The 22,453-nt window shown below is 48.8% G+C and overlaps 1 protein-coding gene and 1 long non-coding RNA gene across 2 annotated transcripts in view; one reads left to right on the top strand and one right to left on the bottom strand.

The window, feature by feature from the left end:
• Positions 1 to 5,319: 5,319 nt before the first annotated feature.
• Positions 5,320 to 22,453, top strand: part of LOC115307776 — a 22,481-nt gene continuing 5,347 nt past the window's right edge. Inside the window, exons 1-2 of the long non-coding RNA XR_003916145.1 lie at positions 5,320 to 5,624; positions 18,191 to 18,556. This is a non-coding gene — a long non-coding RNA (uncharacterized LOC115307776). The remainder of the gene's footprint in view (positions 5,625 to 18,190; positions 18,557 to 22,453) is intronic.
• Positions 16,840 to 22,369, bottom strand: IRF1 (interferon regulatory factor 1). Its single transcript, XM_008922707.2, has 9 exons — positions 22,079 to 22,369; positions 21,209 to 21,308; positions 20,833 to 21,009; positions 20,457 to 20,506; positions 20,197 to 20,332; positions 19,915 to 20,040; positions 19,274 to 19,317; positions 18,338 to 18,473; positions 16,840 to 17,878 (listed from the first exon to the last, which is right to left on the bottom strand). Exons 1-9 carry the CDS (start codon positions 22,163 to 22,165, stop codon positions 17,787 to 17,789), a joined length of 948 nt encoding a protein of 315 aa, XP_008920955.2. The 5' UTR covers positions 22,166 to 22,369; the 3' UTR covers positions 16,840 to 17,786.

Raw genomic sequence — 22,453 nt, 5'->3', positions numbered from 1 at the left:
TGCTCCCGTGATCTGGTTGTTATTGCTGTTATCTTGAAGCACGTAATCAAATCCTGTGTGGCTTCAGTGCAACTTGGAAAACCTGGCAATTAGGGAATGAGAAATAATTCAGTGCATGCAGAGAGCTGGAGATCCTTGTGTGTGCCTTCAGCACAGGGGGTCAGCAGAACCCCTCACTGCCACTGCCACAGCAGCTCTGCTGCAGACCCTGGCCACAGGGGCTGAATTAAGCAGGAATTAGACACTCTGGGAATAAACCCTGGGGTCTGAAGGAACAAACCCAACCACGGGAATCAGGATAACTGTGTTGAGGAGTGTCCACAATCACTTCAGATCTGTGGGGGTGGGGAGCCAGATGAAGGGTCACCGCACCATAAACAAGCATAAATAAGGAATTATGATGTGCTGTGTGAGCCTTGAGTCATCAGGGTGTAAAATATCGCTTCCCGTAAATAGGGATGAAGCGGCAGAGCCGTGCAGAGCTGTGGCAAACAGGCTGTGAGGTGAGGGCTGCTTTGGCATGTTCAGGGGAAAGGAACAACTGGCGAAACTAAAGGATTTTACTTCTGCCACAGAAAGCTGCAGCAGCACCGAACCCACTGAACGTTAAAAACATCACCGAGGGAACTTCCCTGGAATGCAAATTATGGCTGCAAGTAAACTGCTTCATCAAAACCTCAGTCTTTTGCTAAAAAAAAAAAAAAGCAGGTTGGCAGGAACGTTTTGGCTTGTTCTTGTGCTTACACAATGAAGTGGAAAGATTGAGTGCAGCCTACTAGCAGTCATAATTTTGGCTGCTGGACTCTGATATCCAGGTATTAAAAAATTCACTTGTAAAAATTTGAACCATTCTGCTAAATGAACCTTTTTCTACAGCATAATAAGTTGCTATTGGATATATAGTTGATTTAATTATGATTATTTAAGAAATCCAGCTAGCACTTGGGGTTTGCAGTTGTGTTACAGCCAATATTTCCTTATTTATATAATTTAGCTTTAATTTAGTCTTACTATTATAACCCTGTAATAACCCTTCCAGCTGCCATGGGGAGCATCTTTTCCTGTCCCAAACTCCAGTGAGAGGAAGAAATGATCCAAGTAATTCTGACTTCTAGGCAGTGAAGGGGAAATAAAGCCTTCCTTTATGGATCTCTAGCAACCCATGCAACATATTAAATTTGAAAAGCCATATTTGTCTGGGACACCTTCCGAGGTACTTGGCTGTAGCTTTTTGCCTTTCTCATTTGTTTCCAGGGCACTTCCCTCCCCTGGTTTGGTCCTTATTTTGCACCCAGGGTTGCCTGCAGAGGAATCCTGCAGCCCACGCTCCCACTGAGCCTCAGCACTTCCAGGGTTCCTGAACCACCCACAACCTTTTGTGGTGTCACATCTTCAGCCCTTTTCACCTGAACCTCTCCATAGTCACTAACAAAGTGTTTAGGATGCATCTGTAGGCTAGGAAAGATGTCAGTATTCCTGATTTAGAGGTGATGGAAGGACAGGACAGAGAGGAAAAGCAAATAGTGGCACGTTTCCTGATCCTAATCTGCTTTAAGCATGTTGGTGCTTCCTGTTGATGTTGAGCAGTTCCCCCAATGACCTTCTCTATATTGTTGATTCAGATGATGAAGGTGAATGAAATTATCAGAGTTTCTTAGATAGTCAGCCAGCCAAGGTTTTTCTATGCTCTTGGCTTGGCTTTGTTGTTTAAATTTAACTGCTAGAAAGAATCAAGGCTTGATTAAGGTAATAACAGATATTCAGGTGTTCCTGAGATGAAGCACAGAAACTCCCTGTTTCCTACAGAAACTCTCAGAGAGCTGAAGAGAAATGGTTTGTCACGTGGCATAAATGGGAATGGGAGGTTTTTGGGCATGCAGAAATACATGTGCTCCACAAATGGGCACCACTGGAAGCTCGTCCAGCAGCCCCAAGGAACAAGCTGTGCCCCTCATGTCCTGCCTGCAGAAGTGGCAACTAATTGGAAACTTCTGGGAGCTGTTGGGAATTTCTAGCAGGAGCTGATGCTGAGCACAAAAGAGGAGGCACATTTTAAGGTAATTAGGTAATAAGGAAGAAGGATGAGTTTTACTCCAAATGATGCAAATCCATCTGGGATTTTCCTGGGACAGCAGGGCATCACGTGATTTCTCCACAGTCGCATTTTTATTGAAACCAAAAGAAACTGAAAACATGATTCAACAGTTTATCACGTGTGAGGGCTGACTCAGCTGTGTCTCTGGGCTGTGGCTGTGCCCAGTCCCTCTGCAGCCCTGCCCTGCCTGGGGCAGCAGCTGAGCCTGGCTCAAGGTGTGGGGGGCCAAAATTCCCCAATGTAACTGAGGATTCTTCCCTGTGAGGGTGGTGAGGCAGTGGCACAGGTTGTCTCAGCAGCACTGGCACCTCCCACTGCTCCCAGCCTGGGGCTTCATTAGTGCACAGGAGTGGGTGATTGAAGGTCAGCCCTCCTCTGCTGTAACCATCCTGGACAGTGTGACCTCTGCCCTCGCTCCATGTGCCCCCCAGACTCTTACATGGGTCTTGAGTACCCTGGGGCTCACACTGGGGATCTGCAGGGCTGTTGCTGAGTGGGGCTCTCTGTGCTGGGCAGGGTGTTGTCAGGGTGTGTCTGCTCACAGTGCCTCTGCACTAACACCCCACGGTGCCAGTTCCTCTGCCTTCCCCTCCATGTTCAGTAACTCGAGCCTTGGCACACACCAGGGGCTCAGTGAAGTCCCCAGCAGGGCAGGGAACCCAGCACAGACTCAACAATGGGTTTAAACAATAAAAATGGGAAGAAAATTAGAATCACAGAATGCCACGTTGGAGGGGATCTCAGGGATCATCTGGTTCAACCTTTCTTGGCAAAAGCACTGTCTAGACAAGATAGCTCAGCACCCTGCTCAGCTGAATCATAGAAGTATCCAGCACTGGGGAATCCACCACTTCCCCAGGAACATTCTTCCAATGGCTGATTGTTCTCATTAGGATCAGCTTTTATCTAACTGGAATCTCCCCAGGAGTAACTTGTCCCCATCACCCTTGGTCTTTTTGATGTGACTCTCTGTAAAAAGGGAGGCTCCATCTTTGTAGCCACCCTTTAAACAGTGAAATATGCTGGGACCTCCTTTTCTCTGTAATTGTCTCAGCCTTTCTTCTTACAGCAGCTTCCCAGTCCTTGGACCATCTTTGTGACCCTTCTCTGGACTTTCTCCAGCTTGTCCACATCTTTTTTGTATTGTGGAGACCAAACTGAAGACAGTATTCCAGGTGTGGTGTGACAAGCACTGAACAGAGTGGGATAATCACTTTTTTCCCTCTTGTGTGATGCCCTTGACCCCCCAAGACCCTCCGGTACCTTCAGTCTGCAAAGCAGGTATCCAGCAGAAAGCTGCTTGGGAACTGCCTTTCCTCAGGGAAGCACCCAAATCCTCGTCCTTTTAGCTCTGAAGGGGCTGAATTTGCTCTACAGAAAGAGTTTTTGATGAGCTCTTAGTAAATAAGTCGTGTCCCCTCCTCCCACTGTGCTGCGCCGGCCCGGGAGCTGGCACTGCTCACAGAACTGCTGTGAGTGGGCCAGGCAGATAGGAATGGTGCCAAGGCCTTCTGGTTGACCTGGGAAGAGTAAAAATGTTGAGCTCAGGATGGAAGAAAAAAAAAACACCTAGTTGGAGGCAGTTCTGAGGGATCAGGCAGAGAGGTCTGAGAGCTCGGCGGCGCCACCAGAAACAGCTCCAGAAACGGGGCTGGTGCTGAGAAAACCTTCAGAGCTCTGGGGCTGCTGCAGGGGGGGGAGCAGGGGGGGACAGGAGCACCGTGATGCCACAGCTCATGGTGAGGGCTCAGTCTGCCTTGAGGAATTCACCTATTTAACATCCTGCACGTTGAAAGGTCAGCTTGCATTTGGAGGTCGACTTGCTTTTGTTGGCTTGTCTTTGGGTGGGCTCAAAAAGTGTTTGCATCCACTTTAAAAGAACCAACACCGTAAGTAAATCAAACACAATCTTCACAGGAAATTTTGACATAATGACTGTGACTCAGCTTATTAATATTAGTGGTGTTATGTCACTGTTGGTCTCAATGCTTTCTCCTTTTCTTGCCTTGTGAGTGTGCTGCTGGGCATTGATGGAGAGAAAAGAATTGTCAGGTACAAAGGTGAAAACCCAAATGTTCCAAATACAGCATAAGGAGGGTCTCCACTGAGCCTCACTCTGGTGCCATGGTGCTCCTTAATACCAAAACAGGGCCTCAGGACTCAGGGGTGCATCCCCTGGGAATGGCCTCACCAGTGGTCAGGAACAGCCAGGGGGCAGCTCCAAGATTTAATTGAAACTTAAATGGTTTGTGTTATGAGCAATGTAGTCTGGGTAAGGACTGCAGCCACAGAAGTGGGGTCAGAAAATGCAAAAATTACACAGAAAATTCATGGCTTGGTGATGGCTCGGATGGACATAAGTCATGGTCAGGCTGAGCAAAAATTAAATATATCTGCTCATTTCAGCAAGGCAGAAGTTCTTTGTGTTGTCGATTTTATTTTTTTTCTTAACAAACACAGGTGAAACGTTTTATTTTGATTTTATATTTATGTGGGGTGATTTTGGCAAAATTCAAATGAACTTGTGGGAAATTCCCTTTTAATCTAACTCGTATTTTCTGAGACAAAAACGCTGAGATGAGACAGTTCCAAACACCTCCTGTTTCAATGTTTGTTTGAGTTATTTGAGACAAACTATGCTCTGCACATTCAGGTATTTGATTCCATCTTTCATGATGTAACTGAGTGATTCCTGTGTGTTTTCATGGCCAGGCACCAGCGCTGGTGGGTACGAGGTGCAGGTGACAGAAGCCATGAGAGCAATGCCAGTTTATATGACTTTCCAGTAGGTACATAAACAAGTAGGACTGTCAGCAGCCATCCCTGATGTCCAGTAAACATGGTCTGAAGCCCTGTAAATGCAGGATGAGTGTGCAGCCCTTCCCAGGGTGACACGCGTCGGTCCCAGCGGAGCGGGGCTGCCTGGGAAGTGATCCAGCTCCTGCAGGAGCTTGTCCTGGAGTTTACATCAACTCCTTCCAACCTTTTTTTTTGTGTTACTGACAAAGGAACTGCTTCAACCAGCAAAAACTAATAATTATAAAGAAATTACAGTATATACTTTGTTTGCCTTGTGGCTGAGGAAAGTCCATTTGCTGTCATCAGCCATTTTTGCAGGGAATGCAGCTCCAAGCCTTGAAGGCTGTCCTGTCCATGACAGGCATTGTTGGCTTTCATCTCCAAACATTGTGTATAGATAAATAACTTATCTTTGTATAAGAGAAATAACTTAGGAAACAGGAAAATTCTGAAGTAGTCAGAATAAGGTTGTGAGATGGGAGGGTGTAGAAGTGTGAAGAAATTAATACATTTTGGTGAAGAAGGAATCCTTTCTATAAGCTGATCTAGAAATACAGTGGTATTCAATATATTAACCTTGTCCCTTTCCTTACAGCCCCTGATACACGGTTTATAGTCAGAAGAGACATGGGATGAAGGCAAGGCTGGGAAATCTCCTCTCTTGGAACGGGGGATGTGGTTCTCCTGGAGCAGCAGTTGATGCTCTGCACACCCAGCATCTCCAGCCATGGTGGGCAATGGCCATGGGAGAGCTCTCACTTGTGTGTCTGAGGTGACAAAGGGACACCACAGGGAAAAGTGGAATAAAGATGATTGAGTTAGTCCTGAATCCAAGTATCATGGCTGATGAGCTAAAAAAAAAAACAACAAAAAACCCACCAAACAACAACAACAAAAAACTAAGAAAAGAAAAGGAAAAAAAAAAAGAGAGAAAAAACCCTGTGGCTGTGTTCACTGCAAGTTTGTGGTCAGTATTTCCCAGGCTGCCTCGAGGTGAGGGTAAGTTCAGTCATCACACCGCCTCTCGACAGCCTCTGCTGGTGTTTCTAAATCACTCTGATAAAAGATTGTGAAAAATGAACCTGTGGTAGGTTGCATCATCCTTGTTATGTGTTTTGAGCTGGGGACCAGCACAGACCCCACGTTTGGGTCCCACTGAGCCGTCCCTGCACTGCTGCACTCCCAGGCACCCCCCTCGGTGGGGCAGCCCCCGTGTTCTGCTGTGACCCACCTGCATGGCCCTGCATTTCCAGATGTGCTGCTTTCCTGCTCTGCAACAGAAATTTTGCATCAGCTCATGGTCATGGACACTTCAGGTTTCCCTTTGATGGAAGGTAAAAAGCTGCTCTGGGGGAAGCCCCCAGACACTGTGCACAGGACCCCCAGCTGGGGACCCCCAGCTCCCCATGTTCCAGTGCTCTGACACCTTGACTGGGAGGCTTTGCAGCGTTCAGGGCCAGGCTGGATGGGCTCTCAGCAACCTGGACTAATGGAACTGTCCCTGCCCATGGTGGGGGGTTGGAATTGGGTGGTCTTTAAAGTCCCTTCCAACCCAAACCATTCTGTGGCTCTATGAAGCAGCTGATTGGTGAAAATGAGAGTTACAAATTGGTACTGAGGAAATACTTGCAATAAAACAGCCTCTCCAAACATGTCTCGAAATAATGTACTTCACTGCAAGTTCCAACAGAAAGACGTGGGGAGTCCCTGCTGGGCAGAGTTGTTGGAAATTAAACCCAGCCCAGGATCTCTGGGTGCAGCTGGGGCTGTCATCTCCTGGCTGTTGTGGTGCTGGTAGATACTGAAGTGGATTATTTAAAGATGAGAAAGCAGAAACATAAACCCTCCTGGGTACTTGGCTATTCTAAGGTAAGCCCACAAGAGGGAAAGGATCTCCTCAGTAAGAAGTGCCCCCGAGGCAGTCCCCGTGCAATGGTTTCCTGGCACCCTGGGCAGTCTGGGCTCTGGCACTGACCTCTCCCTTTTCCACCCATCACAAAGCAGGAGTGATGGTGCATGAAAGGAGGTGCCTGAATGTGAAACCAGCTGAAAAATATCCCAGCCACTTCCCTTTTCCCATCAGTAGATGTTGCTTCAGTTCCCGTTTCCTGCCTCTCTCACCGGCTCCAAGCTCTCTCAGCAGTTGCTTGCCAGGGACTCCTGAGCCATGGATGAAGACATACTTGAGCTATTTTAAATGAATCTTTGATGTTCCTATTGTATTTTGTCTTCAAATGGGCATTTATTGTCCTTCCTACAAAATATTTATGACTACAAGCTAGAGTAAGGTATTTACACCATGCTATCTGCAGGGCTCTGGCCACAGATCCCAGAGGGCTTTTCCAACCTAAATGATGATCCTATGGAAATGGTGTGTCTTTGGGATGTGGCTCCTGAGTCCTCTGCCACTCCCAGAGCAGTGTGATTACGAGCAACTGTCCCAAAAAGCCCCCTGACCTTTGGAGCTGTTATTTTCAGAGCTGTAAGGAAAAGGAAATAGGAAGTAGAGCTGCTGTAATGCATTTTTTTGCATGCTTCAGTGTGGTGCTGTTTACCTTGTGAGTGGTTTGTGTTTCCATTTGCATTTGGGTGTTGTAACCAGCAGCTGCAGCTCTTCAGCTGAGCTCAGCACTGGGGTTTTCCATGGGACAGTAGACTCAGGGGCAATTCTCAGTGGCTGCATCCTGCCATCAGCCAGGGCTTTGCAGTGGTGTTATTTAACACAGGGAGAAGGGAAAGGAGCCAATAGATCCATTTATCTGGAAGCAGGGCCCCCAGGGCAGCAGAGCCAGGCTGGGAGCTGGCAGTGCATCAGCTCCTCCCTGTACCAGGTACTCTGATATAACCTGAAATTTTTATTGCTCAGTAACCAAGGGGAGAAATGGCTGAGAGGTACCAGAATTGCAGTCCTGACAGTGGGGATGCACTGGTTTGCCAATAAGCTGGGGTTGGAGAGGGGGCCCTGAGCTAATTTACTGGGACAGTGGGTGAAGAAGTAAAGGGCAGGTAAACCCAGACCCTGTAGTGTTAATAACCCTTGATCAGGGGTTTCCAATGCAGTTTTAGAAATATATCTAAGGAAGTTTGCATCTTGTTTGAACTGCATGTGATTGAAAGCTGCTGCAATAATTCTTGGGTTTAATTCTGTTTCACCCCCAAAAGATTAGTAAAACATAATGGTTTCCATGCAGTGGGTGCTGCAGGCTATTATGGGCTGGCATGAATCCAACTGGTGTAAGAGCAGCACTGAGTGCCCTGAAAAGTAGAGGAAAAGAAGGAAAACATTCCAGTGGAGCTGCCTGCACAGATGTGTCTCTGGTACTTTAAGGGTGTTGCATTTTCAAAATGAAACTGTTTGTTTTTTCTTTTCCTTTTTTTTTTTTTCCATTCATAGCAGAAGCCAAATTCTACTGACTAGACTTTCCTTTTCTATTTTTTTTCTTCAATATTTCATGTTTTCCCTCTCTTTCACTGCACATGTTCTTTTCTTTGTTTCCACTGTACGGGGCACTTCTGTGCTTATTTTTCCTGTTCTCCCATTTGAATGGGGCCTGAGGGCAGGCAGTGTCTGCCTTGTGTGAGTGGGAATATCAGGCAAATAAGGAAAGATCTTCCCAGGCACCGATGGCCGCTTTCTAACTCATCTGTGCCAACTGCCCTCTGCTCCTCTATACTTCAGTAGAAATGAGAAATTGTCTACTGTGGCTTACTGTAGTAATAATACACATTAAAACACCCTACTGTAGTAATAATACACATTAAAATGCCTTCAGGGAAGTTTTCCACATTGTATAGAGGGCAAGGGGTCTCCTGTGCTTTAGTTCTTGCATCTAGATTATTTGAAAAATGACATTCCTGAGCAATGGGAAGCACTTGTGGGCACAGCTGTAGCACATCAGAGCCCAGGGCAGGCTGGGCTTTGCAAAGCTCAGCAGAGGGGCTGGTTGTGCTCTCCTTGCTGTTCCTCTGGAGCCAGAAACGGGGGAGCACATGGACCTCTGCATCTTCCAGCAGCAGGACCAGCCCGTGAAGGTAATTCCCTCCTTCCACAATTCGGGGGGAACTTTTGCTCCAATATTTGTTGGTTCAGGCAGGGAGGGGTGTGGGTATTTGGTGTTATTGGTGCTTCATCTTTCCTTGGATACTAAGTTTAGATTCCTTGTTTTTTGGAGTTTGATAAAGCAAATAGTAAGCCAGCACCTGAGTGTATGGAGTGCCATAGCTGGTGTGAAAGGCTCTGGTAGAAACGCCATGTACAGTCTGCTGGGATTCACCTCTGCCCTTGGAGCTGGTATGGGTGGGTTCCCCTGGGAGTTTTATGCTGTTGAACTTCTGTGAAGGAGAGAAACATGGAACAGGTGAGGGATGTGGTATTGCTGTGGCTGGGAGGTGTGGGAGAACAGGAGACTTACCACAGACCTTAACTGAACCATCACCAAAACTGAACAGGAAAATAGTCCTCTGAAGCCAGCTGCTGATTAAAGAAAGATGATAAAACAGGTGGTAAATCAGTGCATAGGCAGGAGGGGAAAGCACAGAGCTGCCTGTGAGCTGCACCACCTGCAGGGATCTGGTTGGTGCAGGAAGAACGTGGCAGAAGCAGCCCTGTGGGATAATTCCTGTGGAAAGGGACCTCGGGAGGGCTGTATTCCAGCCTCCTGCTTGTGCTCAGCCACAAATTGCCCTGAGCTGTTTGCAGTCTTGGAAACCTCCCTGGCTGAGTTGTCCCACTGCTTGGCTGTCTTTGCGGGAAGAAACATCCCCTGATATCCTGGCTAAATCTGTTATTTCAGCTTTTCCCCCTTGTCCCCTGTATTCCTACCACATGCCTGGGAAGAGCCTGGCTCCACTCTCACATGAGGCCCCTGGCAGGAGGGTGCTATGAGCCCCCAAAGCTTCTCCTTCTGCAGCAGAACCCCCCTTGCCCCCTCCTCTCACAGCCAGGGCTTGGTGCCTTGCTTGTGCTGGTGGCTTCAAGCTTTTGGGGCTCATTGCTGTGTTTTGTCAGTGTCTTTCTTGCACTGGGGGGACAGGAAACTAAGCCCAGTGCTCTAGGTGTGACCTGCTGTGTGCTGGGTAGGGGGAGAAGCCCTTCCTTTCATCTTCTGGGTGTGCTTCAGTTGGTCTGTATCAAGGTGGAGGTCTGAGCAGACCAGCCTGTAGGAACTGGAGGCCCAAGCAGGAGGTGACCTGGTGGCCCCAGACCACATTGGCTGCTGGCACTTACTGGGTGTGGACTGGATGGGATAATCAATGAGTGCCTGGAGGGATAAGAACTGAAATAAATGTTTCTGCAGAGATCAGCCTGCCAGGTCTGTGTGCTCGTGAGTAACAGCTCAGTCATTTCTCATCCCGTTGGTGAGATGTGGAGTGGAAGGATAAATCCATGATAACTGTGAGGGGAAGAGGAAGCAGGTTGGTTTTTCAGGCACGGCCTTAGGTGATGCCCACAGGTACTTCTGGCAGTGCTCCTGCAGCAGCAGCCTGAGGCTGCACCCCAGAGAAACACTTGGCTAGAGAGTGATTCAGGCTAAATCCACGCTGGCTACACAAGTATTTTTGGAGCTGCCTCCCCAAGCAAGACAGGCAGTTCTCAGTTACAGAGTGGCCAACAGCCACCCAGGACACACCCTGATTTATCACTGAGCACCAGGAAGGCTGAGGCACCTGATTTATGCACTGAGCACCAGGAAGGCTGAGGCTCTGTTTGTCTCTGAGCAGAGGTGGCAGTTGCTCCAGCATGTGAAATATTTCACGCCTGACACCTCACTCCAGGAAATGGTGGTTTGCTCAGCAGAGGTGCAGGAGGCAGCGAGTTGTTATCGAGTGTTACATGAGCCTTTCTCATCGTTTTTCTCGAATTACTGAGTTTGTTTTCCAGAGCAGAAAGCTGTGCTGGGCTCTGCAGGGTGGGCACTGGGGTACCCCAGCTGGCATGTGGGAGCTGGGGGTGCCCACAGCAGGGGACATGTCCGGAGTAACAAGCTCTTGAGTGTTTTCTCGGGTTTTTGACACTGTAGCAAGTTCGTTTTCCTGCAGGGCTGGGCTCACATCCTGCAGCCCTCAGTGGCTGAGGTTCCTATTCCTCAGGCACAAGGTGCCTGAACTGCAGTGAGTTCATGGTGAAACTGAGGTGGCTCAGCTGCCCCCGGTGTGTTATTCTGTGAAGGGACTGAGACTGAGCCCTCCCAGGCCCTTCCCAAGGGCAGGAGCAGGTCTGTGCCAGGCGTGTGCCGTGCCCAGGGTGTGTGGGAGGGCAGCAGTGGGTTTCCCCCACGTCCTCCCCACCTGGAGCAGAGTTCTGTGCTGAGGGCAGCCCCTGGGTCCTCTGCCTCACACCTCACCAGGTCCTGCTCTCAGAGCAAAAAGGAACAAACTGGAAGACCATCTTCCTCCTCACCTTTACCTCCAACCTAAACCTCTCCTGGCACAACTTGAGGCTGTTTCCTCTTGTCCTGTTACCTGGGAGAAGAGGCTGATCCCCACATGGCTCCTGGGAACTGTAGAGAGTGATGAGGTTCCCCCTGAGCCACCTCTTCTCTACCCCTTTTAGTCCCTGCAATGGGGGCCAAAGCAGAGTCATTCCTGGCCCTGGGGACAGTGCCTTGGCAGGACACACTCAGCCTGGCCGTGCTCCTCAGTGGTGGAAGGAGGTGTCACCCTGCCAGGGAACCCAGAAGGATGTTATTGCAAAGCTTCCTCATACCTGTGAGCAGTTAGAGGGCTGTTCCCACTCCTTAACCCCTGGATGCTCCTGTCACCTAAAGGTGTGTGTGTTGTAATCAAACACCTCGGGGAGCTGCTTTTCTCAGGAAGCTGATCAGGTAGAACATTTCCTGCCTGTTGAACACAAGTAAAATACTGGAGGGAAGTGGGCTGGGCTGGGGGCTTTCCCTGCTCAGCTCTTCATAGAGGATGGGGCTGAGGGGCTCAGCCTGTGCTTCTCTGTGGGAAACCTGTCTGTGGGCTTCCAGAAGCAGGCTGGGCAGCAGAAACCCCAGTGAGGCTCCTCCAAAGCTGATGGTGAAGGATTGCTCTGGGTAGGAATGGCAGCTTTTGGATACAACACAGAATTGTACTTTCTGTGTGAAATGTATATGTCTAACATGCTGATTTTAACACTTGCTGATTTTAAATATTGCCACTGGTAATTTATGCTATGTCCCTCCAGCATTGTTAAAAATATCCTAAAAACTAGCCACAAGGCTGGGAACAGGCCAGCACTGTCCCTACTCCACTCCCTGCACCCTCTGCTTTCTTCAGCAAGAGAGCTGGGGAAAACAAAGCTCCACCTGTCTGGACTTGTCTTTTCAATTAATTTCTGCTGCCTGAAGACTGTTGGTGAAATCTTTGTAATATTTAGCTGATGACAGAACAAACTCAGTGAAACATAGCCTTGCAATGCAGATCTTGGAACAGGGCATGTTCAGTGGATATGCTGTGGTTCACCTGGCTCCTGTTGTTTAATAGCCCTGCTCACAAATAGCTAATATGTGTAATGCTTGTGCTGGATTCATCCTGAATCAGGGCCAGCATCCTTATGCTGTTCTCTGTCCTCCATTCTATGTGTTATCAGTGCTAAACCACCCATGCTTTGATAGGAGCAAAACCTCCACCTGCTTTCTGGTTGCCCAGAGTTCCTCAGACCCTTCCCCATCCTCTCCCTATGGGAACCTGTTTTTTACCACTCCCTTGCTTCTGTGTTTCCAACCATTGCTCCGTGCAAACAGAGCAAACAAAGCCCTTCTCTCTGCCCAGGGCTGGCAGGGACTGTTTCTGCTCAGGCCACCCTGTAACTCTGGTGAGGTTGAATTCCCCTGGAAGGTCCCCAGAAGCTGCTGCTCGTATCTTGGCTTGCCCCAGCTTTGATGCTGTGCCCACATGCCCACAGCGCAGTGTGTCACACCATGCAATGGGGAACAAGCACAATAGGCAGGAGCACTTGTTTGAAGTGTGACAAGTCTACCCCAAAATAGGTGGTGAGCTCATCTGTGGCAGCTGAGCACCCTCATCCAGCTCAGGATGCTCGTGTGGTGATAAGGAAGGGCTGTTGTTGCTCTTCTGGCCCAAGAGCTGGGTACCACTGGCAACCTGATGGGCCACCAACTCAGCCTGCTCCTCCCTGCTGGTTTTGGCAGCTGGGAGACACTGGTGGGCTGCAAGAGGCAGGTCTGTGCTGTGTGGGCTGTGACATCTCACCCTCACCCCTGCTGACATCTCAGGCTGGCTGGGTACTGACAGACAGGCTCTTTAAAGGCTTCACAGTGAAGTTTCTGTATGAATCATGAGCAAAACAAGTGGAGTGGATCATTCTGAAGTTGAAAAGGCTGAGGGGAGCCTGCCCATTTGTGTTGATTGTCAGAGCAGGGAGTGAGGCTGGACTTGCTGTCCTGTTTGCTCTGCAGACTGGATTCCCTATTCCTGGCTATCCCTGATAACCGTTTCCTGGTGCCTATTCCATCCCTACCTTTGTCCTGACTTCATTTCCCAGCCTTGCCCACCAGAAGGGATGGTGCCTTGGTGTTCCTGGGAGCTTCTGACACAGGGGTTTGGGGTGGGTAGCTCTCGAGATCTGCTCCCTTGTCCACTCCCTGGCCCTCATCACCTCTGAGCCCTGTGGCTGCAGATCCTCCTGGCTGCCCCATCTTCCTGTTGTGCTGCTGTGGTCCCACAGTGCCCTCCACCATGGGCAGCCAGGCACTGGGTGCATGGAGATGTGATTGTTGGTGCCTGGCAGCCCTGAGTCCCTCACACCGTTTGTGACACCTCTGGTCACATCCAGATGGTGACCAAATCCAGCAGGACCAGCAGGTTCTCCAGGTCTTAGGTGATTTATGCTTCTGCTGGCTCGGGTTGATGTTCCTCTGGGAGTTCAGCTGGTGGCAGTGCATGCTGTGCTCCCGTTGGAACTCTGGAAGGGGCTGTGGGAAGTTTTCCCTTCCCAGCTCCTCCCCTCTCTGGGAGAGCTGTGCTGGGACAGAGTGCATGGCAGGGAACCACACTGGCTGAATTCACATCCTGACCTTCTCAGGACAGATGAGACCAAAAGGCAGTGGGGCAGGACCCAGTGCAAGTGCCTGGAGCTGCCTGCACGGTGCTGCCCACTCCAGTGAGCTTTGATTATTGCCTTGTTTGTGCATAGAAGGGCTGGGAAGGGACAGGGATGAGTGTAACAGTGAGAGAAATATTGAAAGACATGGAAAAACATGGGAGGAAAAGGAGCTCTGAAGTGCAGCACTGCAGTGGAAGAGGGTGCAGAGAGTGGACCAAACCAATTGGTAAAGGAGCAAACACAGATACTAATTGTCCATGAAAATGTGAGTTTCATCCCCATCTCCCTTTCTAGGGATAGATTTTCACAACAACTTACAATCTGCATTGGCTACAGGTCTTTCTCTCTGTCATGCATGGTTCATAGCACCAAGGTGAGCTGCCTGCCCTCCGAGCCCTGCCCATAGAAACCTTCTTTTCACTGCTCTATCTGGGTTTGGCAGGGCTGAGCTCTCCCCAGGGACCTGCCCTCCTGTGATGTGAATATTTCCCAGCTGAATGTAGCTGTGTGCATATTCCAGATGAAAACAACTCTTATTCCAACACAAGTTTACTGGGTTTATGAAAAACTTGATTAGTATAGGTAAATTCAGAAAAATTCAATATCAGGGTTTTAAAACTGTTTCTATGGCATAACCTGTGCAGGGAGTTTATCCTGAGGAGCTGATGATGCTCCTCTGTGTACTGTCCCTGGAGGCAATGGAGGAGCCAGTCAGGCACTAACTCAGCACAGCAGCCCCCAGGTCACCCCTCTCCTGAGCTGGAAAGCATCACTCTGCTCTTTCTTCCTCTCCCAAAGAGTTCAAACCAGCGAAACTTTTACCAAAATACTTGGGGGTGAATTTATCCATCCAGTTGCTTCAATGGCTGAAGAACTGCCAAATTTTGTCATGAGACTTCACCACCTTTCACTGGCAAAATACCCCACGTGCAGTCGGTCAGGCAGGTACCTTGGCAGGTGGCAGGGGAAAGCATCTCCAACACCCTGGTGAAACAGGCTTGGAGCATGTCTGTGGTCCCTGGGTGTGAGGCATTACCTGCTGCTTTCTTCTGTCCTCAGATCTTGGTCTAACCTTTTGTCTGTGAACTGTGCTGGTGTTTTTGTGTCTGAGCATATTTGTGAGAAGCTTGCAGCTTTTAATGCATGAATGGGTGAATTAATCTCTACCTTATTTTTAGCAGTGTTTGCATCACAGAAAGTTTCCCTTCTCCTGTCCCCTCCCCCCATGTGTGACAAACTTGCAGGGGCTCTTAAAAAAACCCAGTTTCCTCTGGTTGTGTCAGTGATGCTGAGCTGGTGTCCTGTGTTGGGAGCAGAAGTGGCTCCAGGTCCTGCAGCCCCATGTTCTTTCCCTGGTAGTAGCTGCTGCTGCAGCTGATCAGGGCACAGATCTGATCATGGAATCATCATAGAACCACAGGAAGGTTTGGGTTGGAAGGGATGTTAAGGCTCATTTCATTCCCACCCCTGCCATGGGCAGGGACACCTTCCACTATTCCAGGTTGCTCCAAGCCCCGTCCAACCTGGCCTTGGACACTTCCAGGGATCCAGGGGCAGCCACAGCTTCTCTGGGCAACCTGGGCCAGGGCCTTATGACCCTCTACAGTCTAGAATTTCTTCCCAATATCTAATCTGAACCTGTCCTCTGTCAGTTTGCAGCCATACCCCTCTGTCCTGTCACTGTCTGCTCAAGTAAAAGGTCGCTCTCTGTCTTTTTTGTAAGCTCCCTTTAAATACAGGAAGGCTGAAAACCTGGTGGGTGATTTCTTTGCTTGAGCATGGAATGTTCCTGCTCTAGATCTGCAGGACTTTGGGTGGATGTGATCCAAGGCAACCCTGGTGCTCGGGAGCTTCCCAGCTGGACAGATCCCTCCCAGGATGTGGACTTTCAGGCCAGATACCCTGCCAGGGAGTGTGACAGCTGTGGGGGGACAGCACAGTGGCCACCCTGGGGGCTGCCAGCCCCACAGAGCCCGGGGGAGCTCACGGGGAGCTGCTCTGCCCCAGGGCACTGGGGAGGTGCCTCCTGTGCCTGCCTTCCCCAGGCTGCCTCGGGTTAGTGTCTAACAGGACACAGGGCCCGTGCCCAGCCCACCTGCACTGTGCTGTGCTGGCTCTGAGACCCACCACCTGCCTGCTATGGCACTGAATTCCCCTTCCCTCCATCCCCCCAGCCCTGCCCACAGGTCAGGTCAGCAGAGCCTGTGCCAAGGGCTGTAGGAAACGTTTGTTCCGGCCCTTTGGGCTGGGTCTTCCTCTCCCACAGCCTGATATTCTCCTCGGCTCTGGCTCAGAAAGTGAAGTTATTCCCCAAAGGCCATCCCGGGGTTTTCCAGGCTGTGGCAGGGGCTGTGCTCTCACATGTCCCTTCAGCCTGGCTTGTCTCTCACCTCCCACCCCACATGATGCAATAACATCAGACCTTTCCAGCCTGCAGTAGGGCAGAGGAAGGGCATATTCAGGGGAAAAAGAGTGCTTTTTTAGGCAAACCTGAGGTGTTTAACGAGAGCTTCACTGCTGATCTCAGCCCCAGAGCTGATGGCAATGCTGACAGGGGTTGTCCATAGCAGGGACTTGCTGTATAAGGTGATTTTTGCTGTAGCCTGTTACCTTGCTCTGACTTGCAGATGATGGCAAATACAAACCAACCACCCCCCACATGCACAGCACCTCGGTTTCCCTTTCCTGACAAGAAGGATCCCACCCACCGACTGCCCTTGGGAAAGGGGGGTGGGGGGCAGAAAACAGGAGCAAACTAAATTCCTTGTGCTTTCATGAGTCATGAAAAAACCCCTCCAACTGTCTCTGCACATCTGTTTGGGTATTTTCAAGGAAGCTGGAACGCATCCTCAGAGCTCTCCCATGAGAAAAAGTAAACATGTCATATATAAAACATTTTATTAAAACAAATATACAACACTTTATATACAAAAATAAAATGTACAAGAAAATAGTCTGTTACAGCTTAGTGATTTGGTTCCCGTGTATTACACACAAACCAGAGCCTCATCCATCCTGCACTTCCCCGCACAGGCTGGTCCAGGGGGGCTGTAGGATGTTATGGCTTGGGTGCTGTGCTGGAGGGATCCCTGGAGAGTGCCAGGAGGGATCTAGGGAAGGCATGATAAAAGCAAAGAGCTCTGCCCTTCTCAGTGCAAAATTGTTTCGTGCAGCAGCTCTTCAACTCTTCCATGGAAATGGATGGGGCATGGCTACAGCAGAGGGCACCCTGGGAGTGCACTTGGGGAACAGACTAGCTGGAAGCAAAACCTAAACTGAATTTTCACATTTTATTGTCTAAACTATGTACAGAGTTTGAAAGATCTGAAAGATGTACTATATGATGGAGTAAATCAAAGAAGAGAGGGCCCATTAGTGCAATTTTCCTGACTAAGAGTAATGAGAGTCATTTTGCTCAGTGTCACCAGTGTTGCACAGGTAAAGCAGCAACCAAAACTAACAGGTAAGAGACTCTGCAGTGTCTCCCCCAGGCACTCTGTGGGTAAAGTGCTCATCACATCCCACGTGGGGAGGGTGGTAACCTGCTCCCCAGGCCTGTGGACCCACCAGGCTGGGCTCATGGCACACTGACACCTGCCAGCAGAAGCTTCCCCTCTGCAGGGACCAGGTGCCTCCCCAGTGCCAGAGTCCTGCTGGTGAGAGAGGGTTCCTTGGATTGACAATGGAGCTGTTCATGGGAACCTTTCCAGGCCCAAAGCTAAAACGGAATCAAAAAGCTACTTTACTTTCATCGGTCAGTAACAAGATGTTTCTTCCATTCTCTCCAGTCTTGTCAAAGTTTCTATCCAGGAGCAGTTTGTGGTGGGAGGATCCAGGGGTTTACAAGCCACAGTGAATGACAGGCCTCACTGTATCCAGCCAGGAGAAGTCTAGGCTGCTTTTCTGGTCAAGGAACCTGAAATCTGCCTCTCCTAGACAAAATAAACCAAGAATGGGCACTGAATCAGTGCAGCAAAAGCAAAATAGTGCATAGATATATAAAAAAAAAACAACTGAAAGATTTCTCAGATGTGAGCAAATACCTTAGACTATTATTTTGCTAAAATATACCAAACACTACTAAACTGGCCCATTTAAGCTGTTGCTAGAGTGAATTCTTCAGTTGTATTGCAAGGGGTTCTTGAAAATTGACCTAACTTATGCATGTGTAGCCCTGAAGTCTGTAGGACACTCTTACTGGAGGTGTTTTTGACTTTTCCTTTTTATCACCCAACTCCTCACAGCCTTCCAACAGACTGCTTGGAAATCTCAGAACACGAGGACGTGTGAATTCCTCCATTTCCTTCGCTGCCTCCCCATCAGTGCCTTGCCTGGGAACCCTCATCTGTGTCATGCCTTGGCTGACCGTGGGTGCTCCCTGGACTCTGTACCTGAGGTGGTGTCGATCTCCCCGTCCTGCTCCTTGTAGCTGTAGGTGCTGCACATGGTCTGGGTGCCCGACTCGTTGGTGAGAAAGCCCTTCCCACCAATGCTGGTGTTGTGCCAGTCTTGGGCTGGTACAAGCAGCTGGAAGAGAAGAAGCAGATGGTTAAAAACTCCTTCCTGCCACGGGTGCAATGTCTGATTCCTTGCCCTCAATCAGATGACAGGTAAGCAACAAGATCAACTTCTATCTTCTTGTGCTAAGTTATGTAAAACTCGCTTTACTCCCAGCTTAAAAAAATAAGTTAATGTAAAAGGGAGGGCTGGAGCACCTGATTTCATCTTATCAGTGGGATGAGTGTGACATGTCTGGAAATGCAGATTAAGGGCCAAACATATCAGAGGTGGAGGGAAAGCCAAAATAGAAAAGTCTGGAGGCCCTTTGCAGACCCTGATACATCAATCTGAGGCAAGGAATCAGCCTCAGATTGCACCAAGGGAAGTTTAAATTGGATTTTAGGAAAAATTTTTTCGTGGAAAGGATTTTCAAGCACTGGAACAGACTGTCCATCCCTGGAAGTGTTCAAAAAAACCTCTGGATATGGCACTTGAGGACAGGGTTTAATGAACATGGTGGTGCTGCTGGGTTGGCAGTTGGACTTGATCATCTTAGAGGTCTTTTCCAGCCTTAACAATTCTGTGATTCTATGATTCTATGAACTTCTCAGTAACTTCCTCTGGCTTTTACATGAAGGATAAATATTTCAGTGGGTGTGTCCTCTCCAGTTCACATTTGCAAAGCAGCCTTCTTTTTATATTTAATCGTTCAGGCTTCCTCATTAAATAAGCGTATGTTCAGCTCATGTGGCACCTGCTTGCCTTCCTCTCTTGGTGCAAACACCAACTTTGGACCATTTTATTCTGGCCAGAAGGGCTGGTCTTACCTTAAAAATATCTGGGTTTATTTCCTCTTCATCTTCATCTGTGACTGTTTTGTAAGCACATTAAAAAAAAAAAAAAAAAAGGAGAAGAAAACAGACATAGATGTCAACTTTAAGCCCTCATATTTCTGCTTCTTCACCACAGAACCTGCTTCATATTCTCTTGTCACACACCACCACTGCCCTTAACTCCTCCCATCCCAGACTCCTCACAGCCCTTCATCTCTGATGCTCTTCAACAACTGTATGTTGGGACTCTGACACCAGCTCTGACACCTGCCCAGGACTCAACAGAGCAGAGCCCACTTGGCATGGAAGGTGATAGGAGGAAGATGATTTGCACCCCAGGGGAGGAACCACTCTGATCTATGCATGTTAATCACTTTTTCCCCACTGGGAAGCAGGGCTGCCTCCACTGTCACTGCTGGAGCAGTGGCATTTCAGAGCCTTTCAGCCATGAGCAGGTGACAGCTCTTCCCCTCTGCACCCCGGCCAGTTTGGTAACTCCAAATACCCAAATCTATCAGGTGGAGGTTGGTTTTTCTGCAAAACAACTGATTTCTCCTGCTGCCTTGGGTACTCCTTCATCCCTCTGCCTCCTGCAGACCAGTGAAAGATTGGGGTAGGAAAAAAACAATGCCCACCTTCAGAGGACGAGGCCAGGGGGGACACCTGGAGCTGGTAGAGGTCGTTGGTGCTGTCAGCCATGGGCACGTCCAGGGCCGGCCTCCAGTCGGGCAGGGAGCCACTCACCTCGCAGGAGGACAGGTCTGTGGGACACACCAGGGGTTGGCACTCATGGGACAGGGACAACCCCCTCTGCTTCCCCCCCGCCTGTCTGGTGGCACAGCCACCCCAGGACCCAGCTCTGAGTTCAGCACAAGCGGCATTTTCCACTCTGCCCCGAGCTGAGAGCAGTATCTCACCCAGGGTCATGGACGTGCTCTCCATCTCCACTTCCTGCCCTGTGTACTCGTGCATGGTGTAGCCGCTGTGGTCATCTGGCAGGGGGGTGTTGGGGAACCTTTCTGCTGACTCCTCCAGCCTCTCCTCTTCACAGAACTACAGAAACAAGGGCACGGCGTGAAAGGCTTGTCTAAGAACAGGCAAGTTCCCATATGAAAAAAGTTAAGCAAGAAAACCACCAAAACCTCTAGCTTCTTCAGCTGCCTCTACAGACACATACCTTTCTCTTGCTCCTGTTTCTGACTTCTCTTGAAGACTTTGACTTCCTTTCTGGGAAATAAAAATAAGACAAATGTGAGAAAGAGCTGCACATTTTAGGTGAGTGTGAGCTCTTGCAGCCTCGAGAGCTGCTCAGCAAGCATGGCTCCTGCCAGCAGCAGCCAGTCCCCACTGCTCCTGATGAGGCCTCCAGGCACGTTTAAAGAATTTGGGATAAACTGAACCACTTGTACAAGCTGTTCCCAATGGCAATAACCAGTGAGTAACTCCAGAATTACCAGTGCTACCAACAGGTCTGTCACCCCCTGCCTGCACAGAGCAGGACATTTAAGTGTTATTTAAGCAGCACAACCTCAGCTGGACTGCCAAGGGTTTACCTTTCTTCTGATGCTTTGTCAAGGGTGGCAGCATCCTGTAAACTCTGACAGCACTGGAGCCTTTGTTGATGCTTTTATCCTTCACTTCTTCGATGTCAGGCAGGGAATTCATGGCACAGCGGAAGTTTGCCTTCCAGGTTTTTGGATCAGGATCTTTCTCACCTTCTTTATATCTTCCTATAAATAAGAGACAGGGTATGTCTTTAAGACTTTGCAGTGCCACTTCTTCCCACCCAAAAAAAAAAGGCAAAATTTTTATTTTCTGACCTACAAACTAGCAGTTACTGTAACTGCTGGTGTAAGGTGTAAGCCAAGGCAAAAAATGCCTTGTTTGAGATATTCCTGTGACCGATGGGAATGCAAAGGCAGCACACACCTGTGTGAATGGCCCAGCTCCGGAAAAGGCAGGCATCCTTCTCCATGTCCCAGCCGTGCTTAGCTGCATGTTTCCATGGGATCTGAAATATCCTCTTATCCTGAAATTAAACCAGTAGAGATTTGACTTAAAAAAGAAACATCATACGCCAGTTTGGAATGATGGATTTAATCAAAGAGTTCTCAGAACCAGCTCAGAAATGTTATATATTTTAATTAAATATCTATATTTTAATTAAATATCCATTGTTCCATCTATTCTGTTCGTGGTACTAAAGGCTTTTTATGATTTCTGAAACTGGGAAAAAAATGTGGTACAGTGCAGTAGAGGTAAACAGTATTATCAGTTTTATCCCAGAATCATTTCAATACATTGCAGCCAATCTTTAAGTATATCATAAATGTCAGCATATTTTCTAGGTGCACTTTGGCAGAGAATCCCTTTTTTAGGTTGTCCATAAGGTCCTGAAGGAATCAAAAAATACGGAGTTTCTTTCAGCCCAAATCTTAAAACGGGGAACAACTGGAGTGTAATAACAGCAGCTGCTTAATTGGGACAGTTAAGTGGGCAACAGGAGTTAAAAGATATCTTGGAGATTTCTTGGTACTCCACCATGTTCAAACTGTTTTCATTGTAATTTATCATTCCCTTCCTGGGAATTTTCCCAGAAAAAAAAAAATGGAGCTACTCCACTGTGTACCAAACAGAGCTACCTTTTCTGCAAACAAAAATAGTTGGTTTTTAAACATAATGCTGGCAAGTTTTCTCCCTGTTTTTTCCTTTAAGGTCCTTATGATCTTGACCTGTGCTTACCGTCATTTAAGAACAAGTAATACTAATAATGATGATAATAGTACAAACCAGTCTCACCTTGTTAATCCATATCAGTCCTGGTATTTGATTGGAATCAATCTGCATTTCCAACCAGGGCCTCATGCGCATTCTTGCCACTGGCATCTTGGCTGTGAAAGAAATAACGGGTCAGCCAAACCCTCTGCACTGTTTTAACCACTGTGCAGTGTCACCCCTCCTGTACCCTCCGTGCCCTCGGCATCACCAACACCACCAACGCGCACTACTTTTGCAGTCTTAACTCTCCTTCAGTGCCTCCCACCTGCTCCAGGAGGGAAGTGCTTCCTGCTCTGCCTGCTCAGCCCCAAAACGCGGGTTTGGAGCTCGGCAGAGAGGCCGATGGCAGCGGTGAGCGTTCAGCCCTTGCTGCGTGGGGAGCCCTGCGTGGGACAG

This window comes from Manacus vitellinus, unplaced genomic scaffold (genome assembly GCF_001715985.3).
Source record: "Manacus vitellinus isolate BGI_N305 unplaced genomic scaffold, ASM171598v3 scaffold_51_pilon, whole genome shotgun sequence".
In the NCBI taxonomy this organism is placed as follows: Eukaryota; Metazoa; Chordata; class Aves; order Passeriformes; family Pipridae; genus Manacus; species Manacus vitellinus.
This window is presented reverse-complemented; position numbering and strand designations above follow the sequence as displayed.